The sequence below is a fragment of the Anas platyrhynchos genome, chromosome 22 (genome assembly GCF_047663525.1).
Source record: "Anas platyrhynchos isolate ZD024472 breed Pekin duck chromosome 22, IASCAAS_PekinDuck_T2T, whole genome shotgun sequence".
Lineage (NCBI taxonomy): Eukaryota > Metazoa > Chordata > Aves > Anseriformes > Anatidae > Anas > Anas platyrhynchos.
Window position 1 is genome coordinate 10,949,541 of NC_092608.1, and position 27,819 is coordinate 10,977,359.

The following is a 27,819-nucleotide window of genomic DNA, read 5'->3' on the forward strand; positions in this document are numbered from 1 at the left end:
GGGTTGGGGGTGGGTTTTTTGTTTGTTCGCTGTTTGTTTGTTTTTTCTCCAAAGGTTTTGGGGGTGTCCCAGCCAGCCCCGGAGGGCATTCCTCCCTCAGCACCGGGCACCTGAGGGGAACTCGGGGCTGGAGAAGAAGCCGAGGTCGGGGAGCCGGGCGCCCTCAGCGCCTTTATGCCCTGAGCCGAGGCGAGCCGAGCCGGGCCGGGCCGGCCGCCGCCTGCCGGGCGGAGCGGCTCCGCCCCGCTCCCTGCCGGGGGAGGCTGAGGCACCGCGGCCCGCCGCTGCCCGCCGCTGCCCGGCCCTGCCCGGCTCTCAAACCCTCCCGGGGACGGGGCGGGGAGGCTGCGAGGCGCCGGGAGGATGCGAGTGGGCGCCGCGGGCTGCGAGGCGAGGGCCCGGGCGGCCGGCGGAGCTGGGACTCGGCGACGGCTCAGCGCCCGCCCCGCCGGCAGCGGACGACTCCCAGAGACACAAAACGGCGGCGGCGGAGGAGGAGGCAGGCGGCGGGGCTGAGAGGAGAGGGGGGCGAGGCGGCTGCGGGAGGCGACCCCAAGCGGCCACGGGAGACCCCCGGGGAGAAGGCGAGGCGCTCCCCCGGCCGGCCCTGAGGAGAGGGGCGGCTGCGAGCACCCCTTCCCCGGCTCTGTGAGGGGGGAACGGGGCGCGGTTGGGCTGTGACAGAGCCGGGGGTATGGGGGGCACTCGGGCAGGGCGAGCAACTTCGCTTTCCGTGCCTTGAACCGGGACGGAGCCAGCCGAGACCGGGCTCCCCCCCCTCTATATATACACACACGCGCTCGGTGTGGCGGTGGGAGGGGAGCGGGGCCATGTCCCCAGCCCTGCCGGGGGCCGCCCTGACGCCCGGCTGTCCCCCAGGTGCTGCGCGGCGCTGGAGATCGGCAGCCGGCGGGGCGAGGCGCCTAATGGAGGCGGCGGCGGGGCGCTGAGGGAGCGGAGAGGCTGCGGCTGTCAGCGCTGCCCGGTAGGTGCTGGGGCTCCCCGTCAGGCTTGACGGAGGAGTTTGGCTTCGTTGAAGGGTGAGTCAAGGCTGAGGTGGCGGTCCCAGCCGGGACAGGCGCCCCAGAGAGCGCCTTGGGGCTGTCAAAGTGCACGGCGATCCGTGCAAAGGGGGCTTTGTTGTGGAAGGCCTGAGGTGAACACGAGCAGCCCGCTGGAGGGGGAAAGGAGAGGGGAGTTTGGAAAGCTGCGCTGCTGGTGTTAAGCAGCAGCCTGTGCTGCGTTGGTGTTTGCTCAGAGGGGTTTCACGCACGAGGAGCTGGTGGGTGCTCTGAGGAACCTGGTCCAGCTGTGGAGAACAACCTGTATGAGGCAAACCCCAGGACCCAAATGCCATAGGCTGTAAGTCCAAACCTCCCCGAACAAGCAGACATTAAGTAGAAAACCCATTTGTTACCGTCTTGAAACATTGCCAGCAAGGCAGCCTCTGCCAGTTACGCTGTTAATTGGGTTCCCCGGAGCTCGTTAGAAGGAGGTGCCATTTTTTCTAAACGAGGTGACTGCTAACTTCAGGCTGGCAGTCCTACTAGCTTTCCTCAGCCAAAAAGCCCTCTGCATTTCCGTAAAGCACCTGTGCACTGTGCTTGTTTAACAAAGACAAGTTTGAGACATAACACTTGGAGGTAGGGCACGCATTCTCTTTGTGAGGCTTTCCTACTCCTTGAATGCTTCTTGTGGCTCTCCTGGGCTCTCTCTTCTCTTGCCAAGCCCTCGATGACCTGTGCCTGCTTTAGCTGCATCCAGCGCTCCGTTTGCTAGCCGTAATTGTCGTCATTTATCTCTGCTGGTTATTACTGGGAAAACCGATGTTTATCGCTGCGTGTCCACGCGTCCCTGGAGCCTGTTAGAGCTGGCTTTTGAACGGTTCTGCCTTTTGTAAATTTCTCTACGCTGAAGAATTTCTGTCAAGTGATGGACTTTGTGCTGTTGTTAGGATTCCTTTTGTTCCTAATGTACCAAAAAGGCTGTTTCCTTGGGTCTTTTGCTTCCCTTAGCAGTTTGTGGTGTTTCACTTAGGCTTATTACTATCCTTGCGCTGTTTTCTCCCCAGTCACTTACAAAGCCTGAGGGACAGGATTAATTTTTTTTTAATCTAGTTACCATTAATATAAATGATCTTTTTGTTTGGATGTGACTTCTGAATTCATAACAGTCTTACTTCAAAGATCTACGACTGGTTTTGAAGTCTGATGCTTTCTTCAAGTTTGAGTTGAGAATTTCTTCCGTCTTTATGGAACTAACTTCTAAAGCAGCAAGTCAGTGTAAACTGTTTTTCTAGTTCTGCTTGCAGGTAATAAATATAACCGAGGCATACTCGCTTGTGGCTGAGCTCTGGCCAATCTCTATTTCTATGGTCAGTTTCGCTTTGTGTCTCAAGGCTGAAGTCTAGCTGAGAATTCCCCTGTGCCAGATGCAGTCTTTTTGTATATTATGAAATTAGCCTCTCTAATTCTGAGAAATCCTGAGCCTGTTGCAAAATTGACAGAACGAGCTCTTTGGGGTCTGTTTAATAGAAGTCCTACGTGATAAGTTTTGGGGTGATGAGGGGAGGGGACATTCTGACCACATTTGGCGCAGTGCAGGAGGGCCTGGACGCGCTGTTCCCTTCTGTGAACTCACGGTCGGTATTCCCTCTCCGTCCTGTGCCAGAGACGTGAGGTCACTGATCCATAAATGCCCGAGATGGTTTGCCTCGGAGTTGCCGGTGACTTGTAAACAAGTGATGCAATTTTCAGGATAGCACGGTTTCCCCTCCTCCCTTTGTTTCCTCGCTATTTCCCAGTCAGGTACCAGTATCAGTGTTCAAGTCCGGCTGTCGGTTGTATCACCTTTGCCGAGTGTGTGCTCACAGGAATCCAGTTTTGTGGTGTTGTTAATTAACTTTCTGACACTGTCACATCAGGCACTAAAGGTGCTTCCTCCTGCAGTCTACACAAGGGATGTGATGACTCAAGTTTTCAACATCTTTATTGTCATTGGTAGTATTAATTCTGATGTTCATCTTTTATTGCAGTCCATCATGTTAGTTTGGTTTGGTTTCGGTTTGGTTTGTGGTTTCGTTGTTGGTTTTTGGGGTAGCTCAGGGCCTCCTGAAATACTCCAACCACTCTGCTGCATAAATAGTTGTTTCTTTTTCTGTGGAGATGGGAGCCACCAAAAATGCCTCCTTTCCTTATCCTGTAGCAGCCAGATGGCATTTCGTAACGCTGCGCCGTGCCTCCCTTTGGCTGATGGTTCATTTCCAGTTCTCTTGCCTTTCTGAGAGCTGGAAGGAACCACACCAGGACCACTCACCTCTTTTCGTGTACCCTTCAGAGTGCAGTGAGCTGCAAGGTGTTGCATAAAGCAGCATCTCTGCTTCCAGGGGATCCTTTCTACCCAGCTCTGGAAGTCAGCCCAAAGGGAGCACACGGCTGCTGACGTGGGAGAACGTGAAGGGAAAAACAGGCAAGAACTCTGACCACGTTGCTACTAGCTCTTAGAAGACCTTGGAGATGGATCATGGAGAGCTTAATGATGCAAACATGCTTTGAAAGTTTGACTTCTGCTTGCACCTAACAGGTCCAGAAGAGCTCACTTCCAAAAAAACCAACAGGCTTCCAGTTGTGTTTGGAGCCGTTCCAGAAAGCCACTTGGTGTTGCAGGTTCTCGTTGGGTGTCTTGGCCTTCTTGACCCACAGCTTGAAGCCGCTGCTGGAGCCAGCCTTGGAGCCAGCAGGGAGCTCCTGAACTTTGTCATGGTTATGGCAAAGGCTGCAGGTGTTCAGCGCCCTGAATCTGGAGAGCATCTCTCAAGCCACATATAGTTTGTGAGACCAGAAAGAGCTGCCGGCTTATGTTGCAGGAAGCACGGCCGAAAGCACGACAGACACACAGTAGAGTCAGATCATGCTCCATTTTATTGCCCGAATAGCCTAACTTTTATAGAGAACTTAACAGGGGTGGACAGTGTTTCACACAAGATTATTGGTCAAAAGCACTCAGACAAACAACTGCAAGAAAACAACCCCACCTGCAAGAAAACAACCCCCTTGTGATTAGCAGTCACATAGACCTTGTCCTTGAAGCCAGCTACTGGTAACAATATTTTTCTGAATTCCTCAATTGGGCGATGTGGGAACACTGTCATGGGAACTTATCATAGTTGCCCTGGTAGCTTGGTTTGCTCAGCTACAGCAAGCCATGGGATTTTTGCTGTTTCAAGAAATCCCTCAACAGGCTTATAATGAGTGCTGTGACTTAGGCGCACGGTTTGTAGAGGTTTTAAGGCGTAGTGCATGAGTGCCAGGCTCCTGTTTGGTCACTGGGACAAAACGAGATCTGGGAATGTTGGATGTCCTAAAAAGAGTACAGGGGAGACAACCGGGGAGGAGATGTGGCTCTTGTTGGCCTTGTTTAGCCCCCAGCCCCTCTACACCCCACAAACCTTAGTTACAGCTGTGGGCTTCTGCAGAACGTCACAATGCCTAGTAAATCTTCGGGATATACTTTAAAAGCAGGAAAATACTGTGTTGGTTTCTTTTTTTTTTGTATACATAGGGCAGCTGCCAGCAGCAGCACCTGCTGGAGTCGAGGGTGCTGAGCAAGGCAGGGTCGTGTCCCGAGCAGCAGTCACAAGGGGAGCTGAGCGGAGCCCGCCTGAAAACTCGGGGGGTTACTGCTTCTTAGTGTTATAAATGGCTCAGGATTCAAATTAGGATTAAATAAAAAAAATAGGATTTATTAGAAGAATATAAAGGAATAGAGGTAAGCAAACAGCGCTGGTTGCACTGGGAGTCTCCGCTCCACCAGGACGCACACCAGTTCCATCAAGCAGCTGATTTTTATGCACCTAGACTAATACATATTCATTACTACTTCTAAAAAAGTAGATTATTATAATTAGCTTCCGGGGTCCAGTTCCTCCTACTGGAGCATGCGCATCAGTCTCCTCTGGGGGTCTCTAGGGGTCTTTCATGCTGAAGGCTCGTAGTCTTCCTCTCACCCTTTGTACTTACTCGGCACTATTCCAAGTTTATGGAACACTCTCTGTACACTCTCCACAGGTCTTGTCTCCCAACCGTCCTTCAGCTTCTTTTCTCTTCCTCTTAATCTCTTGGCCCCCCTGGCCAGATACCAAGGATCCCATAACAGTCACCAGCAGTCACCAGTTATTATCAGTTGTTCTGAAACTCCCAAACAGGTTGGCGACTCACGAGCAATTAAAACATTCTTTCCCAGCTATTCACAGTCATCTACATAACATCTATAGCAGTGTTAAATCAATCTCGAAGAAGACAGAAAAGAAAAATTGTAACTGTTAGAACTAGAAGTCAGGAATAACAAAAGCAAACAGGTTCATAAATTTAAGGAGTGTTTTCTGAAGACGTGATAAATTGACTGGAATGAGGGGGAGACTGGGACACACTGCATCTGTGGTTCAAGAACTAAATTGCCAGTGCAGGGCCCAGGCAGACAGGATTCAAACAGAATTATTCTTTATGGACACGAATTTATGGACACGAATTGGAATTGTTAAAACATTCCTCACATTAGCAAGCCGAAACACAGCTCCCCGTCCCCAGTACTCCTCGCTGTGAGGATGAGGACTGAGGAAGGCTCACCCTGCCTGCAGCTTCTTCAGTTCTTCGTGCGGGGAACTCTTGGAGGAGCTGGTGCCTCTGGAAAGAAAGCACCTGTTGGTACTGTGGGCATCTGAGCGTGATGCTAACCCACGCAGCGCTGCCCCTTGCATCTGACAAATGTTTTACAACTTCAACTTCTTTGCAGGTTCTACTTAAATTTGGTGGAGGAGGCTGTGGCTGAGCAGAGAACTAATTTGTTATTTCAATAACTGGAATAATTTACAATGGAAAGAAGCTTTTTTTAGTTAAAAGTTGTGTTTCTGATTACAGCTTCCGGTATTTTACCTCGCAGTCCACAAACACTCTTCTTAAACTTGATTCCTGACAAGTCGCTTTTCTCAATTCTCGCGTTCTTGGACTCCACCAGGGGAAAAGGAAGGCCCTGCTAATATTGCTTGGCTGTTTCCTTCCGGAGGAAGGAGGGGAGAGTTGAGAAAAAGAGGAATGAAGTAAAATGAATTTACTCTTTGCACATGTGCTGAAAGAATAGGCAGGTGTTCTTGGGAATATCTCATTTAAATCTCTGTGTATGTGTTTCGAGAGGATGCGTCCTCACTTAGAGGAGCCAACATCCCATTGCCGGACCTAATCCTGATGGGGCTGGCATCTGAGGGTTATGCGGGCTGCTCCCGGCAGGGCTCTTCCCACGCGGGGAGGCCGAGGGAGTCGGTCGAGCACTGCTCCGCTGCCTGGAAAGATTCAGTCATTTCCACCCAAAGCGAGGAAATAAAAAACTCGGTCAGCCATTTCATCTGGAGATACCCCGCCCTCCTCCAACAAATACGAAAAAGGGAAAATGTAGGCTTGGGCCCTCACATATCCCAGCAGTTTGCACCCATTTGGGCGATGCGATTGGGGTCGGGGCAGGCAAAATAGAAGTTACCTTTATTTTTTTTTTTAATTTCGGCAGAGGAAGTTATAAGGTTGATGTTGCCCCTTTGATATTTGATTTAACCCACTGACTGCCCGGGAAGGAAGGAGTCTGTTTAGTTTACCTTTGTCCTAGATTCAGTTTTAATATCTCATGTTTAAATGGGGGGGGATCTTTATTCTTAATGATTCATGCCGCCTCAAAGCACAGTGGCTTCTACTTGTGTGCTGCCTTTCCCACTGGGGGATGCAAACACAAGAACAATCATTTCAGACTCCTCCTTCAGTTTCCAAGAGAACCTTAGCTGCTCAGGGATAGCTCTGAATTTTAAAAGCATTTTTTTCTTCCAAATTATGTATTGATTGCACATAAAATAGAAGCACCGTAATATGCAATTTCAAACAAATGCACGGGGGTGCTTGGTTGCTTTTAATGCTCCTCCTTTATTTTTATTTTATTTTTTTTCCTCCAGCAGAAAACAAAAAGTGGATTCTGTTCCCATAAGCCGCTCTTGCAAAATCCGCACAAACATTTATTAGTCTAGACACAGAATATTCTCAGCCGGCCTCAGCCTGACGATGGCAAAAAGAAATAAAAATAATAATAATAAAAAAAAAAAAAAAAGAAAAGGCAAGCTAATATTGTACTTGGCTGCGAAAAGGGAAGGGGGGAATCATGCCCCAGGCTAGTGAAGCTGTAACATTTTGCTGGGGCTGCCTGCAGCAACAGATGCATCTCGTTCCCCTGGGCTTCCAGTCCTGCCTTTTCTCTTCTGCTGAACTTGGCCGCTCGCAAACATTCCCTGTGAGTACCACACCCCGGGCTTCTCCTGGACGCTTTTGATTTGATTGAATGATGGCCCCAGGCATGCTCCTCTTCACCAGGCCTGCTCTTGTGCCCCATAAATCATGTAGCGAATTCATTGATTGGAAAACGTGCAAAATAGGTGGGGTGACTGGTAGAAATCAAAAGGGTTTGAAATAGGTGATGTGACCGCAGCTTAAACCTGCAGGAAGGGAGCATCGACCCGAATGGTTTATCTGAATCTTCAGCTGCAACTTCTGTAAATACCAGCTCCTTCTCCTCATTTGCTACCATGGCAGTTTGCAGACTTTTGCTGAGTTAAAAGGACAAATCATAGTTGTGCGCGTTTGTTTGATCAGGCCTTTACCTCAGTGCTCACGTTCTCAGACTGCTGGGGTTTTATATTTTTGTCATTTTCTTAGAAAATGGCGAATGATGCATATCCCGGCTTCCAGATGATTAGTTCCTGTTGCTCCCAATTTGTGTCAGGCTGCGTTTGGTTGGAAATGCAAATGTAATTGCAAATTCCCCTAAACAGCACAACATGTCTGTGGTATTAATTAAAGCACTGTAAATACGTAGAATATCTGAGAATGCATTCCTTCAAGCGTGGCCGTGTTTTTTTAAACCTACAGAGGAGGCAAAATACGGTATTTAGGCTTAGTAGATGTTATAAATGGCTCAGGATTCAAATTAGGATTAAATAAAAAAATAGGATTTATTAAAAGAATATAAAGGAATAGAGGTAAGCAAACAGCGCTGGGTGCACCGGGAGTCTCTGCTCCACCAGGACGCACACCAGTTCCATCAAGCAGCTTATTTTTATGCGCCTAGACTAATACATATTCATTACTACTTCTAAAAAAGTAGATTATTATAATTAGCTTCCGGGGTCCAGTTCCTCCTACTGGAGCATGCGCATCAGTCTCCTCTGGGGGTCTCTAGGGGTCTTTCATGCTGAAGGCTCGTAGTCTTCCTCTCACCCTTTGTACTTACTCGGCACTATTCCAAGTTTATGGAACACTCTCTGTACACTCTCCACAGGTCTTGTCTCCCAACCGTCCTTCAGCTTCTTTTTCCTTCCTCTTAATCTCTTGGCCCCCCCTGGCCAGATACCAAGGATCCACATAGTATCTCATAACAGTCACCAGCAGTCACCAGTTATTATCAGTTGTTCTGAAACTCCCAAACAGGTTGACGACCACGAGCAATTAAAACATTCTTTCCCAGCTATTTACAGTCATCTACATAACATCTATAGCAGTGTTAAATCAATCTCGAAGAAGACAGAAAAAAAACCCTGTAACTGTTAGAACTAGAAGTCAGGAATAACAAAAGCAAACAGATTCATAAATTTAAGGAGTGTTTTCTGAAGACGTGATAAATTGACTGGAATGAGGGGGAGGCTGGGGCACACTGCATCTGTGGTTCAAGAATTAAATTGCCAGTGCAGGGCCCAGAGGCAGACAGGATTCAAACAGAATTATTCTTTATGGACACAAATTTATGGACACGAATTGGAATTGTTAAAACATTCCTCACATAGATGAAATGTATTGCTTCTGTGGTGGCAGATCCGTGTCTTGAGACTTTAAACCTGGTGGATCTCGTGCTCGAGCCTTCAAAGGAGATGTTACATAGACAATAAAACGTCCTGCTTTTCGGGGAGGGCTCTCCTTAGGTCACTCAGAAAACGCCTTCAGTCTTCACTCACTGCAGCATTCACAAAGTGAATGCCTTCCTGTAAGGTTAGTCACCGATGGCCACTCATTCCATGCTTTCACTAAGAAAAACCTTCGCAGCTTTGAATCCGAATTTCCTGCCCCGCGTTTAGGTGAGCCCGGAGCGGCGTCAGGCATTGCTGGGCTCCTCGTCCGGCGGCGCTGGTGAAGTGAAAGATGCCAAAAGTGAAGTTTGACAGTGAGCTCGGGGGCTTGTGCTGGCCCGGTGGCTCTCTAAGCCCCCGTGTCTGAGCAGCGGGAGCATCCGAGCAGCACAGGACGGAGCTCAGCAAGAGGCTGGGGTCAGGGCACTGCTGCAAATAGCAATGCTTTGCTGGCTGCAGAGGTTAACCAGGTACGCAGCGCTGTTTTACTACATGGTGGAGACCTACGGAGAGTGTTTCTGCCCTCCTTTTTAGCTGAAACATCCCCAGATTCTAAGGGGAAAAGGAATAGAAGGGACTTGCGGAGTAATGTTCTAGTGAAACCCAGCCTTCCTAAAGAAGCCTGCCTGAATAATTCCTGTGAATAACAGACTGTGTTCAGCTATTTCCTAACATAGAAAGGGTGCTGACTGCTTCTTCAGAGTAACATAAGTTAGTGATGCTACTGAAATAGTTGTGGTTCAGACGTAGATCTAATTTCTCCTAAGCACGCTGAATTCACAGCTGTTGATCCTCCAGAGGAGGCTTTGCAATTGAACACCTGGAGAACAGGTAAATTTCCCACTGCTGTTCTCCTCTCCTCTTGTTTTGTTTTGTTTTGTTTTGTTTTGTTTTGTTTTGTTTTGTTTTGTTTTTCTTAGTAGCATAGGCTTAAGACTCTGAAGAAAGAGGCTGCTTTTTTTCATTTCCAACACTGGCTGTTCTTCCTGAGCCCCGCCTTCTATTTTTGCAGTCACAGGATATGTGAATGTAAATTCTTGGGAGAGAGGTAGAAAACTCTGTTTCAACTGGTGTTTTTTTCGGCTATGTGGGGAGACCAAATAGGGTGGTTTTGAATCTTCTGGCTCTTATTCAGAGCAGCAGCATGTGGAGGGAGACAGATGCGTTTGCATTTTTAGTGCAATGGGTTCAGAAGCACGAGGGGAAAAAACACTTTCTCTGGGAGCTGGAGAAGGTGTCCTAATCACAGGAGAGGTTTCTAAATGGCATATCTTTGCGAGTGTTCCTGTAGTCCGGAGGTTTTTGTTTGTTTGTTTGCCTTTGGAAGGTTTTACTGTTAATCTTCACATCCTTCAGCAGAAGTGAGAAATGTGATTTTATTTTGTGCAGTGTCACGGACCCTCTGAAATCTACTGGGAAGGATGAATACCTCGCACAGTACCAATGTGATGACGGTGGAGACAAGGAGAAACCAAGAAGATCAAAAGAACGTGACCTCATTTCAAAAGAAAACGTTTTGTACGGCAAAGAGTCTTCTGAGCCTGGTGAGAAATTGCGGCAAACTTCCTCTCTCAAGTGTGACACTGAATGTAGCTCTAAAAAGCTTTCCTCCTCATCTATTGCAGAGAGATGCCAAGGTAGAAAGGACAAGACTAAAAACACTGAGAAAGAGCATTACCAAAGCAAGAGGGAACATGCTCCTAGTGAAGAGAAGGAGAGTCAAAAAGCAGGTCCTTCCAGCGGCCAGGTTCAAAAGGCGTCACGCTGGAGCTCCGAGTTCGGCGGCGTTCCGAGGCCGTTGTGGCGGTTGTGGAGACGGCCCTGGCTGAGGTGGCTGCTGCTGTCGCTGCTGTCCCCTCTGTCCCCGCTGTTGCCACTGTTCCCGGACCTTGGAGACCCCCGGTGGCTCCCTGTGACAGGCCCTGTGGCCCCGGGGAGCTGCCCGCCGCCTCGTCGGCCAGCCCGGCAGCAATCCTGCCAGCACAGAATAGCTCACTGCGTTTCAGGGTAAAGTGACGATTAATTTCTATTTCCTGGCCTGGGTGCTGCTTCCTTCTTTAAGGAAGCTTCAAGGTTAAAGGTTAAGCTCAGTTATGTCAGGGCCCAAGTCCGTTTCTTGAAGGGGCTCTTGTACGAAAGCTTAAGCTGGGATTGACTCTCCGCTAAGCGGAGGCCAAACGCGTACCTACTGAGAAGCAGGTCCTAAGTGATAACGTTTTCTAAAGAGACTGCTAAACACATCTGAACAGTGCTGCTGCAGAACTCTGAATGGGGGGATAGCAACTGTCTTAACTGATCTGGAATCTTGAGTTTACTTTTCAGTGGACAAGAGGTGTGTCTCTCAAGACAAACAAAGAGAGGAGTAACACCCGATACTCATGTCAACATAAATTTATGCTCAGAGCGTAGGTGTAGGAACAGCATCGGTATGTATATGGAACATCGGGAGAGGAAGCTCTGTCGGTATTTACAGTTTTTCTACTACCTTGTCAGAGAGACGTTATCTCCACATTAGAAATGGATGTATTTTGAAAAAGTGGTGGTGGATCGGATTTCTTCTTTCTAGTGTTAATATTTGCTCTTGAATCGTACTTAATACCTGGTAATGCCTCAATCAGTTGTCAAAAATAAACTTAAAAATGTGTAAGGCTTATCTCATTGGTCAGTATAAAGATCAAGGCCTTTCCTTTTTTCCTTTTCCTTTTCCTTTTCCTTTTCCTTTTCCTTTTCCTTTTCCTTTTCCTTTTCCTTTTCCTTTTCCTTTTCCTTTTCCTTTTCCTTTTCCTTTTCCTTTTCCTTTTCCTTTTCCTCTTCCTTTTCCTCTTCCTTTTCCTCTTCCTTTACCTCTTCCTCTTCCTTTTCCTTTTCCTTTTCCTTTTCCTTTTCCTTTTCCTTTTCCTTTTCCTTTTCCTTTTCCTTTTCCTTTTCCTTTTCCTTTTCCTTTTCCTTTTCCTTTTCCTTTTCCTTTTCCTTTTCCTTTTCCTTTTCCTTTTCCTTTTCCTTTCTTCTTCCCCAGTATTGTTTTTCTTTTCTCCTTCTCACTGCAGTCTTGATTTTGTTTCTTGTCCCTTAAATGTGTTTTCAGTGTGTTGCTGAAACATTTTCTCTTTCAATCCGAAAAAAGGAGCTGTCACTGGTGAAGATCGGAGCTTATCTGAAAATCCCTGAGCCCAGGAGCTGTCACCTTAGTCTTCCAATCGGACAAGGACGACTTCATTTCTCGTGTAAATGCATTTTTCAGGTTTGCGTATTGTTTTTTCAGGAACGGGAAGTGTGTATAGAATGGATTTAAAATCAATCTTAAATGTAAAATGTCAAGGGAAAAAAGTTCTAGTTACAACCTCTGCACACAATTTGCCAGCTGTGGGACTAGGAGTTTTCTTATTTACTGTGTTTTGTTTAACGTGTGTGAAGTTTAATGGATAGCAATCAAGGCGTGCTAGAAATCTGAAAGCACTTTATGCTTTGTTCTCTCAGTCATTTTGGTATAACAAACTAGCTTATGTTTTAAACCCTCCATTAGGTTAGTGGTTTCCCTACAGGTAACAAGTCCCTGTGTGCTACAGTAAGACAGTAACAAAACATGAAGTATAGAAGTTCATCCTGTCATTATTCAGCTTCTGCCTACGGACACACAATTATGCTTATTTAAAGCGGTATCACCTTGAAACCTAATCAGCATTTTAAAAAGGACTTTGTAGCAGTTATTGGCTTTTGTCCTGGAGGGCTGAGGTTTGTTTTGTTTTGTTTTACATTCAGCATTTCCGTTTCTAGCTTACATTCCCCTGTTGTTTTGCATGAGGAAAACGTGCAACTTTAGAAAGCAGAACGGAAAGAGCTGCTTTTTAGTCTAACGTTTCAGTTTTTTGTAGGAGTTTTAAATGTGGTAGGAGTAAAACACCAGAAGTACTGCTGCCAAAGTTCTATTCAAACTTGTATTTCTTGGAGAAGCAGAAGAAGCCCAGGGAGAAATAAATTTGCAAACGTGCTCTTCATGCTCTCCTTTCCCAAGATTTCTCTGAGATATAGCCCATCCTCTGTGGGTTTTGAGGTATATGGTTCCCAGGAGTGAGAAGGAAGGCCAAACATCTCTCTTCTTGGATCTCAACATGCCAGGGCTTTAGTGTACTGCCACTTACGGCTCCGCTTTTTCACCTGGAAAAAGCGACCACATGATGTAGACTGAGGAGCTCTCACAAATTAACTTGCTATCACAAAGTGACGCCCAGAAAAGGTGTATTTAAAAGCTAGGCTCATTATAGAATAACAACAACCCCCTCATGATTGGTGCAGTAGACAGTGAGGTAGAGGGCGATCCCTGGAAAGACAGAAGAAAAGGAGCAGTGAGTTCTGGGTACCTTTGTGCACACGAAACAGAAAAACGCAGGCAGTGAAGTAATAGTGTTCCGTTACTAACGCCAGCAATAGATAATTGCAACAATTATCTATTAGATCATAGGTAATAATTAACAGATAATTGTGCAACTCTGGAAATCAATAAATAACTGATTCCCCTCAGAGAATGTCTTCTACATTTTTATATTAAAAAGACTCCAGAGTTGTAATGGATTAAAATCCTACGGAAGTGAAAGAAATGGCATCAGCCACTAGTTCTGCAGAAGCTAAAAGTAATACCGATAGAGTTTAGATGGAAATTTTCACTTTGTGTGTTTAGTTTGGGGATTCTTTTTAAATCATTCATACCAGCGATTTAGTTCTTAAGGCTGTTTCTTTGAGATTAAGTGACAGGACTTCTGCTACTCTTTTCTTCTTGGAATGCTTCTTGATATTCTTACGTCAACCAGAACTTCTGTCTCTGTCGCAGATGTCAACAATGACCGTAGTTAAGAAGCCCAAATCTTCAAAGTCTAAAAAGCCCTCTTCAAGGCGGTCTGGCAAATCCAAGAAACCAAGTACTAAAATACTGATGTCACGCACCGCAAACTGGGGCCAGATACCGCCTGCAGAAGATTCAAGCCAAGTCTCTGTGGCCCAAGGACGTGGAGGTGCTTTTTACTGTAGATCATCTGAAAAATCTAAGGCTTTTGCCCCAAGAGATCTAAGTAAGTGTGAGCTTTATCCTGACTCCATTTTCTTCAAAGCAAAAGTAGAAAATGCAGTTCTTACTTGTTGCACTGATAGAGAAGGGGACTAGTGTGAACAAAGACTTCAAAAGCAAATCCCCTGAGGCAGCTGAAGTGACTGATGTTACAGAAATTAATTTTGATATATTTACAGTCAACAGAGAAATCTGGGGAGCTTTGTGTAATGCACAGATTCATCCATGTCTTTTCCGTTTTGCAAAGAAAAGTGTTTGATTGTTGCTATTCACAGCTTCCATTTTTCACACGTTTTTTGAATGATAACATTGCTCAGGAAAAGATCTGGTATCTGTAGGGGTACCGTCATTCCTAGTTACTACTTTTTACCTTTTTTCCGTATAATTTCAAGTCTAAGCTTGTGGTTTAAGTTATAATAAGGAAAAAAACAGTAGTTGAGTTAATCAGGTTAAAGATTATAGATGGAGAGGAACTTGGCATTAGGTACTACAAACAGAATGGCAGTTAGCCTTGCCTTAGAAAAATTAAAATGGTTGACGAAAGTTGTTTGTTTTGTTTTTTTTTCCCCAAAACATTGTGTTGACCAGCCAATTTGAATTTGGCGGTATTAAAGCTGTCTGCAATAAGTTTTTCTGGCTGCGATTGTAGCTAGCTCCTCTAGGTGCTCCTGCAGAATAGTATTTTTTTAAATACCTTTCTTAGAAACAAACAAACAAAATCTCTTTTTAAATTTAACTTTCTTGCAGTCGTTAATGATGGAATTGCTCCACCACAGAGCATTCTTTTTCCACCTGAGAAGATTTGTATGGATTGGCGAGAAACACAAAGTGTTGGAGTTGGCCTGTACAATCTTGGCAACACATGTTTTCTTAATGCTACTCTACAGTGTTTGACCTACACACCCCCACTTGCCAATTACATGCTTTCTCTCGAGCACGGCCAGTCATGTGAGTACTTTCTAACAGTATTTCGAATCTGTTGGACAGCTGTGAAGGTGAAAGAACAGCAGTGATTCTGAGACAAACTTGTTTGCCTGATTTTACCTGTAGAAGCTGGCTTTGAGCACTGTATTAGCAGTGGGCTCCGAATAGCATATGGAGTGCAATTAATGCACTATGTTTGTTTAATGAATTTATTTATGTATTTATTTATTTATGTATTTATTAAAGGATCATTTATTGCTTCGTGGGAATAATGAAGTGCATTGGACAGTAATGCATTTAGTAGTAATTTTAGAGAGTAATACATTTTTCAGCCTGTGGAGTTCACATTCCTGTCAGCCTTTACAAATGTGACTTTGCAGTAGTCTTTTAGATTTCTCATCACAAAATGCATTTGAATACAGGCTTAGTGGATATTTTTATTCTGTAAAGTTGTGTGAAATGAAATGTTACAAGACTGTTGGGACATTGGCATCTTGGGAGAATAGAATGTAGCAAGGAGAGTGGATATCGTATCTATAGTTTAAATTTTACTTAGATGTTTGTTTGTAGTTATGGATATTTTGCTGGACTGGGATGCTTTCTTCTTTCACTCTTCAGGTCGTGAACAAGATTTTTGCATGATGTGCACAATGGAGACTCACATTAACCAGGCCCTGCGTTGCACTGTTGATGCCATCGAGCCTACGCATGTTATCAGTAATCTCAGTCGTAAGTGGCTTCAGATGTGTTTCTTTTCGATAGCTTGTAATCTTCAAATACTTATTTGATGTGTATAAGTGGTTTTAACACTAGAAAGAAGAGAGATTTTAGAAATAGAAGAATGATTTCATTTTTAAATGAGGTGAATACTATCATCTTCTTCTTTAGGAATAGGACAACATTTCCGTTTTGGCAGTCAAGAAGACGCACACGAGTTCTTGCGCTATACTGTTGATGCTATGCAGGAAGCGTGCTTGAATGGAAGCACCGAGTAAGCATAAACAAGTTCACTTTCATACATTCTCTAGCACCTTCTAGTCCTTTATTTACTATCAAAAATGATCTCTAGCACCTTTTAGTGCCTTATTTACAATCAGCAACGAAAGTCTACATCATCCTTAGTTTTCATAAAACTCTTTGAAGAGTTAACTGTGCGCCTTAAATCTTCTGAGGTCTGATTCTAATTTATTTCCAGATTGGACAGATCTTCTCAAGCTACCACCATCATTCATCAAATATTTGGAGGATTTCTAAGATCGAGAGGTACTTTAAAAAATATTCCTGTCCTTAGAACTGATCTGTGTCTTTTGTCGGTAGTAAAGCAGTCTGTAGTTTGTCTAAAGTAGTATCTGTCAACAACTTGAATTTGGACAGTTAGTCTCCTTCACATAAGGTTAAGCATTTATATTTTGCTTCCAGTGAAGTGCTTGAATTGCAAAGCAGTTTCGGATACGTATGAGGCATTTCTTGATATCGCTTTGGATATAAAGGTAAGATGTTTTCTAAATATAATTCATGATGTTTAAGTACATGCATAACTTTCTAAATTAAACTTGTTTACCTTAAAAAACCAAACCACATATAATGTTAAAACGTAAGAGCTTGGTGGTGCTAAGGAAGTGGATTGGACTTTGTCCGTCTGTGGAACCCATGTAAATAGTCTCCACATTTGCATTGGGTTTAAGGGCAAAGAATTCTCTTTCTGCAAAAATTATAATGCTGTCATACTTCTCTGTTGTTCTACCCCAATGTACATCTAATTGTTAGACTGATGAATTTGTCCCCAGTATTGATGACAAAGCACACTATAGATGCTGTCTAGGCTACTGGAAAAGTATTTGTTCCGAAGTCAAATGACTTCCAGGTGAGGTCAATGCTGAGCATGCTCTTTCTGCCTCCTTCTTCACAGTGCTCATAGTAGATCGCTTGAGTATGTTAGTAAGATTCTCTTATAAACCACTAGTACGTCTCTGGAATTTTGAATTTACGGTGACTTTACGCTCTTCTTTCTCGCTCCTCTAGGCGGTTTCATCTGTTACCAGAGCTCTGGAACTCTTTGTGAAACCTGAAGAGCTGGGTGGAGAGAATTGCTATAAATGTAGCGAGTAAGATTTTGACGAATTAGGTCTTAATCCTAGATGTCAGTTTTATATGTTGCATGACTCTGTTGGACTACCTCTAAACTTTGGATCTACTTACGAGTTTTGTGGAAGTTTATAAAACACTTGGATTTTTGTTTCTTTGGAGGGGGGAAGTCTTGTTCAGAGGCATTCCCTATGGGTTTGCAATTCTCTGGCTCGTATTTTGCCATCAGAATTCAAAAAGAGATACTTTTGTTCTTTCTATTTATTAGCTCTCGACAGTACTTTTCTTGATGTAAACTGCCCAGTTTCCGTTGTTCTCTGGGCTAGCGGCTAATTTTCACTGCTTACGCTGTAGGTCCTACCTTGGAGCGGGCAATGTATCAAACTGAACTATTGTGTTTCAAAGGATGGCAGACAGTTTCAGTGTCTTTCCAGACAAGCTCAGTACATGAAGACTTCCTACTGTTAAATGTCTCCCTCCTGTAGAATGACCACGTGCTTCTGTTGTATTTTTGATGTTGATAGACGACCCATGTTGGAGATTATTTGCAGTTTCTAGTCCTGGGGACCAAGGCCTTCTTGTTCCACTTTCATTATTTGTATTTCCCTTGAAAGCTGAAAGAATGTATTCAGGATTGGAGTTCAAATAGCCACTTTTGTAGACCAAGAAATGGTACCTTGCCATCCAACCTGGTAATACCCTTTCGTGAGAGATTCCTGTTCCCGCTATGCCCGGGGTTTTGGGAGAATTTACCTTCTTCACTGTATTAACAAACCTGACACGCAGTGCATGGGTTTATGAAAAGAAAAAAGACCAACCTATTATGCAAGTAAATGTCATTCAAATAGCATAGGCATGCGTGAGACATTAAAACGAGTTTGTTTTGGGGGCGAAAAAAGAAGATGCCTTCAAACACTTATCTCTGCTTGTTTTTAAGGTGTAAAAAGATGGTTCCTGCATCCAAGAGATTTACCATACACCGTTCTTCCAAGGTTCTCACAATATCACTGAAAAGATTTGCAGATTTCACAGGTGGAAAGATCAACAAGGTATATTTACCACTGTAATGCAACTATATCATCGTGTAATGGGACATCCCCCAAAGCTGAAAGTTGTTAATATTTTCAGACAATAATTGTAGACTAACGACTATGGCTTATTCTTTCTCTTACTATCAATAAAGTTCCCGCTTGACAAGAAGCATATGCTTTCCTCTGAGAAGGCTGATTCATCAGGAAACAGTTCTCTGCAACTTCTAGTCTTCAACATTGTTTATGGGAAGACTTATTTGTAGTGAATCAAGAAATATCTTCTAGAAATATATTCTAGAAATAAATTCTAGTCTGTGTTTTTTGGAAGTGTTTTTCTCTGGCTAGTCCACGAAGTACTCTGGGATAATTTTTCTATCTTCTTGGTCTCTCTTTAGGAGGTGAAATACCCGGAGTATTTGGACCTGAGAGCCTACATGTTACAGTCAATGGGAGAACCAGTGCTCTATGCCTTATACGCGGTGCTGGTACATCACGGTGTCAGCTGTCACTCAGGACACTATATATGCTATGTAAAGGTAGAAGTCAACAGCATTTCTAACAGGGTAAAGGTTGTGCTGGCAAACCAATGAAAGCGTGACTAGCAGCTACTGTTTCTAGGGAAAAAGATTTCATTATATTTTTATTTGACACGTGTGTATTTTGTTCCTATCCGTGATTTCATTTGGAACACGTGCAATTCACCTAAAGAAATGGTTGTCTTTATTTGCAGGCTGGTAATGGACTTTGGTATCAGATGAATGATGCTAAAGTAGTCCGTACTGACATTAAGAGAGTTCTTGGTCAGCAACCTTACATACTTTTTTATATCAGGTAATAACAAATCTTAACATGTGTTCAGAAGAGATTTACTTTCTTGTTATTGATATTTTTCTGTTTTGCAAGTGTTTTTCTTGCTATCCCAGGGAAAGATTATTATTTGTCTAATTCAGTTCTGTCTAACCTGAAATTCTCTGTGTCATTTATTATCTTTTGTTGCTTGGCCTGAAACTGCAGCACTTGTGTAAATTGCTATCTATGTGTTACCTGTAGCTGGCTAATTTAGAGAAGGAGAGAAATGAAGGTCATCTGTGGTGTAAGAATGAATTATTGCTCTGAAAGTGATAGTCTTAGTAGGAAGACTGTTCTCTCCTTTTCAGTTTGTAGTCTTGGCGAAGCCTTCTGTAGAGAAGGCTTCCATATCGTATGAACTGTTCCTCTAAAATTATAGGATGGGATTTAATCCAAGAGTAGGCTGAAAGAAAAACTAAACTCCGATCACTGCTCTTTTCTGAAGGCGCTATGATTTGACACTTGGAGAACGTGCGTTTTACTTGCCAGCACCATCTTATCCCTGTTCATTCCCTCCTGGTCAGCAGGGGGCTAATAGTAAGCAGGCTGGATTTATGGGACCACGACTTCTTTCTCATATGATTAAGGTAATTCAGGGAAGTGGGAGGGCAGGTAACGGCACCAAACTGCTAGTGGGTTTGGGGTTTGGTGTGGGGTTTTTAGTTTGGTTTTCGGCATCTTAGTTTTGTTTTCCTTCCCATGCTGCAGCTTTCTCCACAGCCCTCATGCTACAGCCAGAGTCATTCAAACAGTGGTTACTGCTAAATTGTGCAGCCATGCGACTCCATTACTTAATACCTCCAAGACAGCTTTCTAAAGCACAGAGAGCTACGCTCTTTGACAATTTAAGCAGAGTGTACTAATCCTCGAATCATTTAAAAGAGGACTTGTTTTTCCTATCGTTGTCACTTTAGCTAAGACAGGGAAAACTAATTGTCTTATTCCTGAGCACCAGAACAATTACTTCAGGCTTTTCAGGGTATGTTTAAAGGGGAAAATAAATATATTTGGGAATAGCAGCAGGTAATGTTAAGTTGTTTGGCTGGTTTTCAAAGATGATGTTAATTTGATTCCAATCGGCTGTAAACCAAAAGCAGGAATTGAATACGCTTATTGGACTTGCATTTATCTTTAAAGGGCAGTGTGTTTTTCTTTGTAGGTGTTAAGACCATTTGTAGAAATACTCAGTAGGAGAGTTTTGTGTTTCAAAATGTTAAATGCAGTGTTTGCGTTAATCCATCTTGCCATTTCTTCTTTTTAAATACAGAATTCAAGCCGTTTAAATGGAAATGGATCCATAAAAGAGGACGCAAAGACCACTGGTGTCACCCTAAAAAGGCCATCTTCAGCACCACCAATGGCCTGTGTTCAAAACCAGACAATTACCAGGCCTTCAATTACTGATCCGTCAAGAAAACAGAAGATCACCACCAGTATTCACAATAAATTGCCTGCTCGTCGGACTGTGTCACAGCCTGACTGTCTTAGCAGTGCTGCGGAGGATGAAGATCTCTACCAGGCTGTTCCTTCATCCACAATTACAAATTCGGTAATGCAAATGAAGCAAATGCAAACAAGCAAAAAAGTTTCTGATGAGATTTTTGTGGAGCCAACAGTGAATGAAAATCCTAAACTCAGCTCTGATAACACAGTCCCTTACGGTGCAGAATCTTCAGGAAAATCTGAGGAGGAGTCAAAGGGCTTATTTAAAAGGAATTGCAATGCAATGTCCTCTAATGGAATTTTGGTTGGAAAGGTAGTCCGTACATTGCAGCATTCCAGTTCTTCCTGTCAGAATGCTGACGAAGGAAGATCCCAGCATGAGCTGCCAAAAACCAATTCACTAAATGGTGCTATTAGGTTAGTTAATGAATCTAAAGAAAACGCACTGAAACTTGATGATTCCACTTGCCGAGTTGAACCTGTTAAACCTTCTGAGATGTTCTTTTCCAAAACAAACGGATTGCTTGAAACATAGATTCGCTCCATCGAGAATTTCTCACCTATGATGTATTCGGGAGTGTTTAGTGTGTTCCTAATTCAGGTGAAATACTGAGAAAACACAGCACAAATGTGATTGTAAGACTTTGTGGTATTATCCCATTAGAATTTGCAGACCTGAGCTTACATTAGAACTTGCCAACTTAAGCTCAGCTGAGATAAAAATTCCTAAGTTTCATAAAGTAGATTTTGGGAGGTGAGTTGGGGTTATCTTTGAAGTGTAGATAATGCATACAACTCAAAACGGTCTTGCTTACCATTTAATGGAGAAATTCTGACAAGACTGGTCCTCAGTACTACTACAAATAGTATTTTTTTGTCTGCTGACTTGTGCGTTTTGATTGCAGATGCCTGGAGCTATGCCTTCAGTCAATCGAGAAGTCATCACGGAGTCCCTCACAGCCAGCCAGCTGAACAGCTTGTCAGAGGAAACGAGGTAAAATGAGCACAGTCTGATTAAGACAAGACCTTTTGGAAGTTCGTTACGGTTTTATCTGTCTACTAATAGTATTTAATGGAAGGATTGAAATTAGTACAATTCCATACTGTATGTCCAGCGTTACGAACAGAACTAATGATCAGCACTGAGCATATCACTCTGATGCAGGTTGGTGCCTCAAGGAGAACTCGTGTTCCTTCATAGAATGTTTTTCCATTTTTCTCCACTGTCTAGAGAAACATTGGCTGTTCCCCGCTTGCCCCTATGCCTTTTTTCTCAGAGCAGCAGGTATAAGGAGACGGATGTGTTTGCTTTTTTAGTGCAATGGCTTCAGAAGCAAGAGGGGAAAAAGCACTTTCTCTGGGAGCTGGAGAAGGTGTCCTAATCGCAGGAGAGGTTTCTAAATGGCATATCTTTGCGAGGGCTTAAGACTCTGAAGAAAGAGGCTGCTTTTTTTCATTTCCAACACTGGCTGTTCTTCCTGAGCCCCGCCTTCTATTTTTGCAGTCATAGGATATGTGAATGTAAATTTGTGGGAGAGAGGTAGAAAACTCTGTTTCAACTGGTGTTTTTTTCGGCTATGTGGGGAGACCAAATCGAGTGGTTTTGAACCTTCTGGCTCTTATTCAGAGCAGCAGCATGTGGAGGGAGACAGATGTATTTGCTTTTTTAGTGCAATGGCTTCAGAAGCACGAGGGGAAAAAACACTTTCTCTGGGAGCTGGAGAAGGTGTCCTAATCACAGGAGAGGTTTCTAAATGGCATATCTTTGCAAGTGTTCCTGTAGTCCGGAGGTTTTTGTTTGTTTGTTTGCCTTTGGAAGGTTTTACTGTTAATCTTCACATCCTTCAGCAGAAGTGAGAAATGTGATTTTATTTTGTGCAGTGTCGCGGACCCTCCGAAATCTACTGGGAATGATGAATACCTCGCAGAGTACCGATTTGATGACGGTGGAGACAAGGAGAAACCAAGAAGATCAAAAGAAAGTGACCTCATTTCAAAAGAAAACGTTTTGTACGCCAAAGAGCGTGGTGAGAAATTGCGGCAAACTTCCTCTCTCAAGTGTGACACTGAATGTAGCTCTAAAAAGCTTTCCTCCTCATCTATTGCAGAGAGATGCCAAGGTAGAAAGGACAAGACTAAAAACACTGAGAAAGAGCATTACCAAAGCAAGAGGGAACATGCTCCTAGTGAAGAGAAGGAGAGTCAAAAAGCAGGTCCTTCCAGCAAGAGGAGGTGTTCTCAGAGCGTGGAAGTTGTTGAGCAAAAGCGTCACAAGCAGGAGCACTGGGAGGGAAGCAGGTGCAGATCTTTCCCTGGTGAAAGAAACAGCCCTGAGAATGGCAGAAGAGCAGTCAAATATTCAAAGTCCAGATCTGGCAGCGGAGGAAGATCAGAACAAGGTAGCAATAGATATTACCGATCCAAAGGGGAAAGAAGTTGGAGCAGAGAAAGATACTATCGAGATGAAGCACGGAGATGGGAAAGATGTAGCTATTCCAATGATTACTATTCACCTCATGCGACAGGAGACAGTAGAGAGAGAAAGTTCTCTCACGGCGATGCAGCCTTTGACAAATGGACTGCAACTTACTACGGCAGGTCACATAAGCATTATCATTACAAAAGTGGATGGCCTCACGGTTCCCTCTTGAGAGATGAAGATGTACGTCGCTTTAGCACACCCCGAGCAGACTTGCATCGTTGCTCGGTATCTCAGCAACATTCTGGAAGACATTCTCGTGAAAGACATGCGCTTCCACCTGTGTCAGCTCATTTGGAGAACTGTCGCCAGAAAAATGAAACAGAAGGAAACAGAAAAAGAAAATGTACCCGTGCAGAAGGTAGTGAAAGTGAAATAGAAAGGAAAGACAGAAAGATAGAAAAGGAGCTTTTAGGTGGTGAAAAAAATGCAAAAATATCACAGGTTCTAGAAGAAAAAGAAGTCTAAGGATAAACATGGAGAGAAGGATTCCAAGTAAGCAAGGATTCCAGCATACTCCGCATTTTTTATCCTAATTCTTTTCTGGGTGCTTCTCATGTATTCCTTTTTTTTTTTCTCCTTTTTTTTTTCTCCTTTTTTTTTCTTCTCTATTTTCTTCTTCTTTTTTTTTTTTTTTTTTTTTTTGTTCTGGTAGTTTCTAAGTTACTTAGATAGCATCAGCTGGCTGGGGATCATGTTGTTAGGTTGATCGGTGAAGATAGGAAAGCTATTGCTGAATTGTGTCAGAGCACTAGCTTTGGACCACATAGTTGGAAACACATCCGTACACCATTCTGGATTAGGTTAAAAGTTTTTTTCTGCTTGCACGTATTCCAGAGCTAGCCATTGTTAATGATCTGTGTACAAACCAGGACCTATGGTCCTTCAATCTGAGGGCTTAAGTTTGCTACATCTAAAGTAAGTTGCGTGTGCACAAAGCACCACAAAATAGCTGACATGCTGCAAATCATCACCTGTGGTAAAATAAATAAAGTTTCATATAGGCAACAAGTGCCACATCTTTTTTTCTCTTTTAAACTTGCATGTTTCTTTCAGACTTCACGATTTGTGTTTCTGTGCGCTCCACTTTGACAGTGCCAAACGCAAGCGTAAAAAAAGAAGAAAAAGGAGAAGAAAAAGAAGAAAAAAGAGAAACACCAGGAAAGTGAAGGGCTCCTTGGAACACTTAGATCCTCGTTTCCAGAAGATAACGCGGGAGAAGAAGGAAGAATCCCATCCTCCAGATGGCTCTTCATGTGAGCAATGCACAAGTGAGAGCAGTAAACAACCTTACAAGGAAGGGAAGCCTTCCAGTGCAGGCGAAAGCAAAAAATACAGCTCCGTCTCATCCAACGAGTGTATTAAAGGTAAGCGGCCGCAGTGTGTCTGAGGAATTCCTTTTCTATTAATGTAGAGATTATTTCAAACAGTCTTGAAGTGCTTGATGACTTAAGAGTCTGCTGAATATTAAAAAAAAAAAAAAGTTGATGGACTTTTTCTTTCCGTTTTTAAATGACCACTAGGAAAGAAGGCCTGAAATAAAGAGGTGAAAGGCAAATAGTTTTCATTTGGTGTGATGATTAAGTGGCAAACAAGAGGAAGAGTTGCAGGATCCCTTCTTAAATTCAGTCCAGCCAAGTAGGAAAAGTAAACGTGGACAGCTGTATCTTGGCAAAGAAGATAGTAGGGAGCAAGGAGGTTTAGCAGTCAAGATGGAAGGTGATGCCATGAGGCTTACAGGCTAGTAATGTTCTAGTGAAACCCAGCCTTCCTAAAGAAGCCTGCCTGAATAATTCCTGTGAATAACAGACTGTGTTCAGCTATTTCCTAACATAGAAAGGGTGCTGACTGCTTCTTCAGAGTAACATAAGTTAGTGATGCTACTGAAATAGTTGTGGTTCAGACGTAGATCTAATTTCTCCTAAGCACGCTGAATTCACAGCTGTTGATCCTCCAGAGGAGGCTTTGCAATTGAACACCTGGAGAATAGGTAAATTTCCCGCTGTTGTTCTCCTCTCCTCTTGTTTTGTTTTGTTCTGTTTTCCTAGTAGCATAGGCTTAAGACTCTGAAGAAAGAGGCTGCTTTTCTTCATTTCCAACACTGGCTGTTCTTCCTGAGCCCCGCCTTCTATTTTTGCAGTCACAGGATATGTGAATGTAAATTCTTGGGAGAGAGGTAGAAAACTCTGTTTCAACTGGTGTCTTTTTCGGCTATGTTGGGAGACCAAATAGGGTGGTTTTGAATCTTCTGGCTCTTATTCAGAGCAGCAGCATGTGGAGGGAGACAGATGCGTTTGCTTTTTTAGTGCAATGGCTTCAGAAGCAAGAGGGGAAAAAACACTTTCTCTGGGAGCTGGAGAAGGTGTCCTAATCGCAGGAGAGGTTTCTACATGGCATATCTTTCTTTGCGAGTGTTCCTGTAGTCCGGAGGTTTTTGTTTGTTTGTTTGCCTTTGGAAGGTTTTACTGTTAATCTTCACGTCCTTCAGCAGAAGTGAGAAATGTGATTTTATTTTGTGCAGTGTCACGGACCCTCTGAAATCTACTGGGAATGATGAATACCTCGCAGAGTACCGATTTGATGACGGTGGAGACAAGGAGAAACCAAGAAGATCAAAAGAAAGTGACCTCATTTCAAAAGAAAACGTTTTGTACGGCAAAGAGTCTTCTGAGCCTGGTGAGAAATTGCGGCAAACTTCCTCTCTCAAGTGTGACACTGAATGTAGCTCTAAAAAGCTTTCCTCCTCATCTATTGCAGAGAGATGCCAAGGTAGAAAGGACAAGACTAAAAACACTGAGAAAGAGCATTACCAAAGCAAGAGGGAACATGCTCCTAGTGAAGAGAAGGAGAGTCAAAAAGCAGGTCCTTCCAGCAAGAGAAGGATCAACTTGAATACAAAGAATACAAACTTGAGCTCCTGATGGGCTTCATGCTGAACTCTGTGCTGTTCTTGTCCTACTCTTGGTCTGTCCATAGATACTATGGTTTAAATCCAAATAGAATCATGCGATGAGGAAGATGTATCTGCAACAAATTCAACATCTAAAATCAAAGTTTACATTTTCCGTGATTTTCTTCCTGAGCAGAAGTTTGGAGTACTCCTTTTCTATTAATGTAGAGATTATTTCAAACAGTCTTGAAGTGCTTGATGACTTAACAGTCTGCAGGTTTATTATCAAATCCAAAAAAAACCCGACTTGGTAGACTATTTTTTTCCCAGTTTTGCATGACCACTAGGAAAGAAGGCCTGAAATAAAGAGGTGAAAGGCAAATAGTTTTCATTTGGTGTGATGATTAAGTGTCCAACAAGAGGAAGAGTTGCAAGATCGCTTCTTATATTCAGTCCAGCCAAGTAGGAAAAGTAAACGTGGACAGCTGTATCTTGGCAAAGAAGATAGTAGGGAGCAAGGAGGTTTAGCAGTCAAGATGGAAGGTGATGCCATGAGGCTTACAGGCTAGTAATGTTCTAGTGAAACCCAGCCTTCCTAAAGAAAAAAGAGCTTTTCTCCCAGAGAAAGAGAGACAGACAGACAGACAGACAGAACAAAAGGGCGCCGGGGCCCTTTTGGAGCTATCTGGAGCTGGCTGTTGTCTGGACTGTTCTCACAGACGCCATCCCTGCAGGCCCCTGCTACCAAACCCTTGCCACGTAAATCCGATCGAAGTGTATGCAGCAATTACAAAGCCGCTGTGCTTTGGGCTGTCATGATCCTCCTGCAAGTGCAGGGGAGGTGCAGGGTTGCTTTGCATTTCCAAAAGGAGGAAGAAAGCCTCCAACCCCACTGGACCTCAGCCACTTGCAGGATCCAAGCAACGCTCCCCACCTTCAGTTATCTCCCTCCCATGCACACAGTGGGAGCAAGGTTGAACAAGCACATTTTTGAAAATGTTTATCTTAATGAAGAATAAAAGAAGTCTACAACACCCAATCCCTCTGTGCACCCAAGGCAAAAATCGTGGACTATTCTGCCTCAACACTATTTTCAGACCCAATTTGTAAAGCCATCTAGCAGAGGATTTCTCTCTTGTTCACTCACTAGCTTAGTAGAGCACCAGTTTACATAGGTGCTGGAGCAGATTCCTCAACCATCTGAAGGGACTTGATCCCAGAAAAGTTCAAAACTGCAGATGACTCATGATTTTGTGGTGAAGCATCTATTAAATGAGAGCTGTTCCGCTTAGGGCACAGTGAGACAATGTGAGAAGAACCCTGTATCTCACTGATTGAGGCTTTATAACTCTACAGAATTGTCAGTCAACAATAAATGGAAAGTGCAGGAGATATGTTCTTTCTTCCTCCTTTCCCTGCCATAAATTAGCAGAGACATAGGTTCAGAGCCTCACAGAAGAAGGATTTGAAGCCAGGCTCTCCACAGTCTGCACCACTGCCTTCCTGACGGCTTTTGACTATTTTAATTAATTTTATTATTTTATTTTATTTTATTTTATTTTATTTTATTTTATTTTATTTTATTTTATTTACTTTATTACTATTATTCTTCTTATTTTTCTGGATGGTGTCTAAGTCTTGGGGGGGAAGAACCAACTGTGGGAGGAGGGAATGCTACTACTGTCTGTGACAGTGGTGATTTCTGGACAGTGTTAGCAACAGGGCTTCTGCAGAGAAGAGAAAATGACAGGCAGTCTGTCTTGTTATTCCATGTACTGAGTACTGAGTGCAGTTTTGGGCTCCACAGTATAAGAAAAAGTATAAGAACAAACCAGTGCACTGTGATAAAGAGAGTTTAATAGGGTACAAAAGGAATAAAAACAAACAAAATAAGAAATGAGAATATTGATAATTTATAATGTATCATAGAATCATAGAAGCATAGAATATCCTGAGTTGGAAGGGACCCTTAAGGATCATCAAGTCCAACTCTTGACACCGCACAGGTCTACCCAAAAGTTCAGCCCATGTGACTAAGTGCACAGTCCAATCTCTTCTTAAATTCAGACAGGCTCGGTGCAGTGACCACTTCCCTGGGGAGCCCGTTCCAGTGTGCAACCACCCTCTCTGTGA

At 43.6% G+C, this 27,819-nt stretch overlaps 1 protein-coding gene across 8 annotated transcripts; it reads left to right on the forward strand.

The window, feature by feature from the left end:
• Positions 1 to 251: 251 nt before the first annotated feature.
• On the forward strand, positions 252 to 27,078 carry LOC139999271 (ubiquitin carboxyl-terminal hydrolase 42-like). 8 transcript variants are annotated; one of them, XM_072026848.1, is made up of 21 exons: positions 252 to 499; positions 880 to 985; positions 10,316 to 10,470; positions 10,552 to 12,167; positions 13,752 to 13,989; positions 14,733 to 14,933; positions 15,528 to 15,638; positions 15,798 to 15,900; positions 16,105 to 16,172; positions 16,329 to 16,399; positions 16,932 to 17,014; positions 17,932 to 18,043; positions 18,421 to 18,561; positions 18,756 to 18,856; positions 19,320 to 19,461; positions 20,142 to 20,423; positions 21,223 to 21,311; positions 22,199 to 23,157; positions 23,853 to 24,163; positions 25,318 to 25,472; positions 25,554 to 27,078. In XM_072026848.1, the coding sequence occupies exons 4-19, from the start codon at positions 12,000 to 12,002 to the stop codon at positions 23,963 to 23,965; spliced, it is 2,982 nt and encodes a 993-aa protein (XP_071882949.1). In that variant the 5' UTR covers positions 252 to 499; positions 880 to 985; positions 10,316 to 10,470; positions 10,552 to 11,999; the 3' UTR covers positions 23,966 to 24,163; positions 25,318 to 25,472; positions 25,554 to 27,078. The 8 variants fall into 8 exon arrangements, with proteins under 8 accessions (XP_071882949.1, XP_071882952.1, XP_071882953.1 ...); XM_072026852.1 differs by having other exon boundaries at positions 254 to 499; positions 10,316 to 12,167; positions 22,199 to 22,344; positions 22,426 to 23,157; XM_072026856.1 differs by having other exon boundaries at positions 255 to 499; positions 10,316 to 10,933; positions 12,051 to 12,150.
• Positions 27,079 to 27,819: the final 741 nt, after the last annotated feature.

Excerpts from the sequence above, each read along its gene's own strand:
- LOC139999271 (XM_072026848.1), top strand. The coding sequence starts at position 12,000 with ATGTGTTTTCAGTGTGTTGCTGAAACATTTTCTCTTTCAATCCGAAAA. Across the intron at positions 12,168-13,751 it reads CGTGTAAATGCATTTTTCAG|ATGTCAACAATGACCGTAGT; the intron begins GTTTGCGTATTG and ends TCTCTGTCGCAG. Across the intron at positions 15,901-16,104 it reads TGCTTGAATGGAAGCACCGA|ATTGGACAGATCTTCTCAAG; the intron begins GTAAGCATAAAC and ends ATTTATTTCCAG.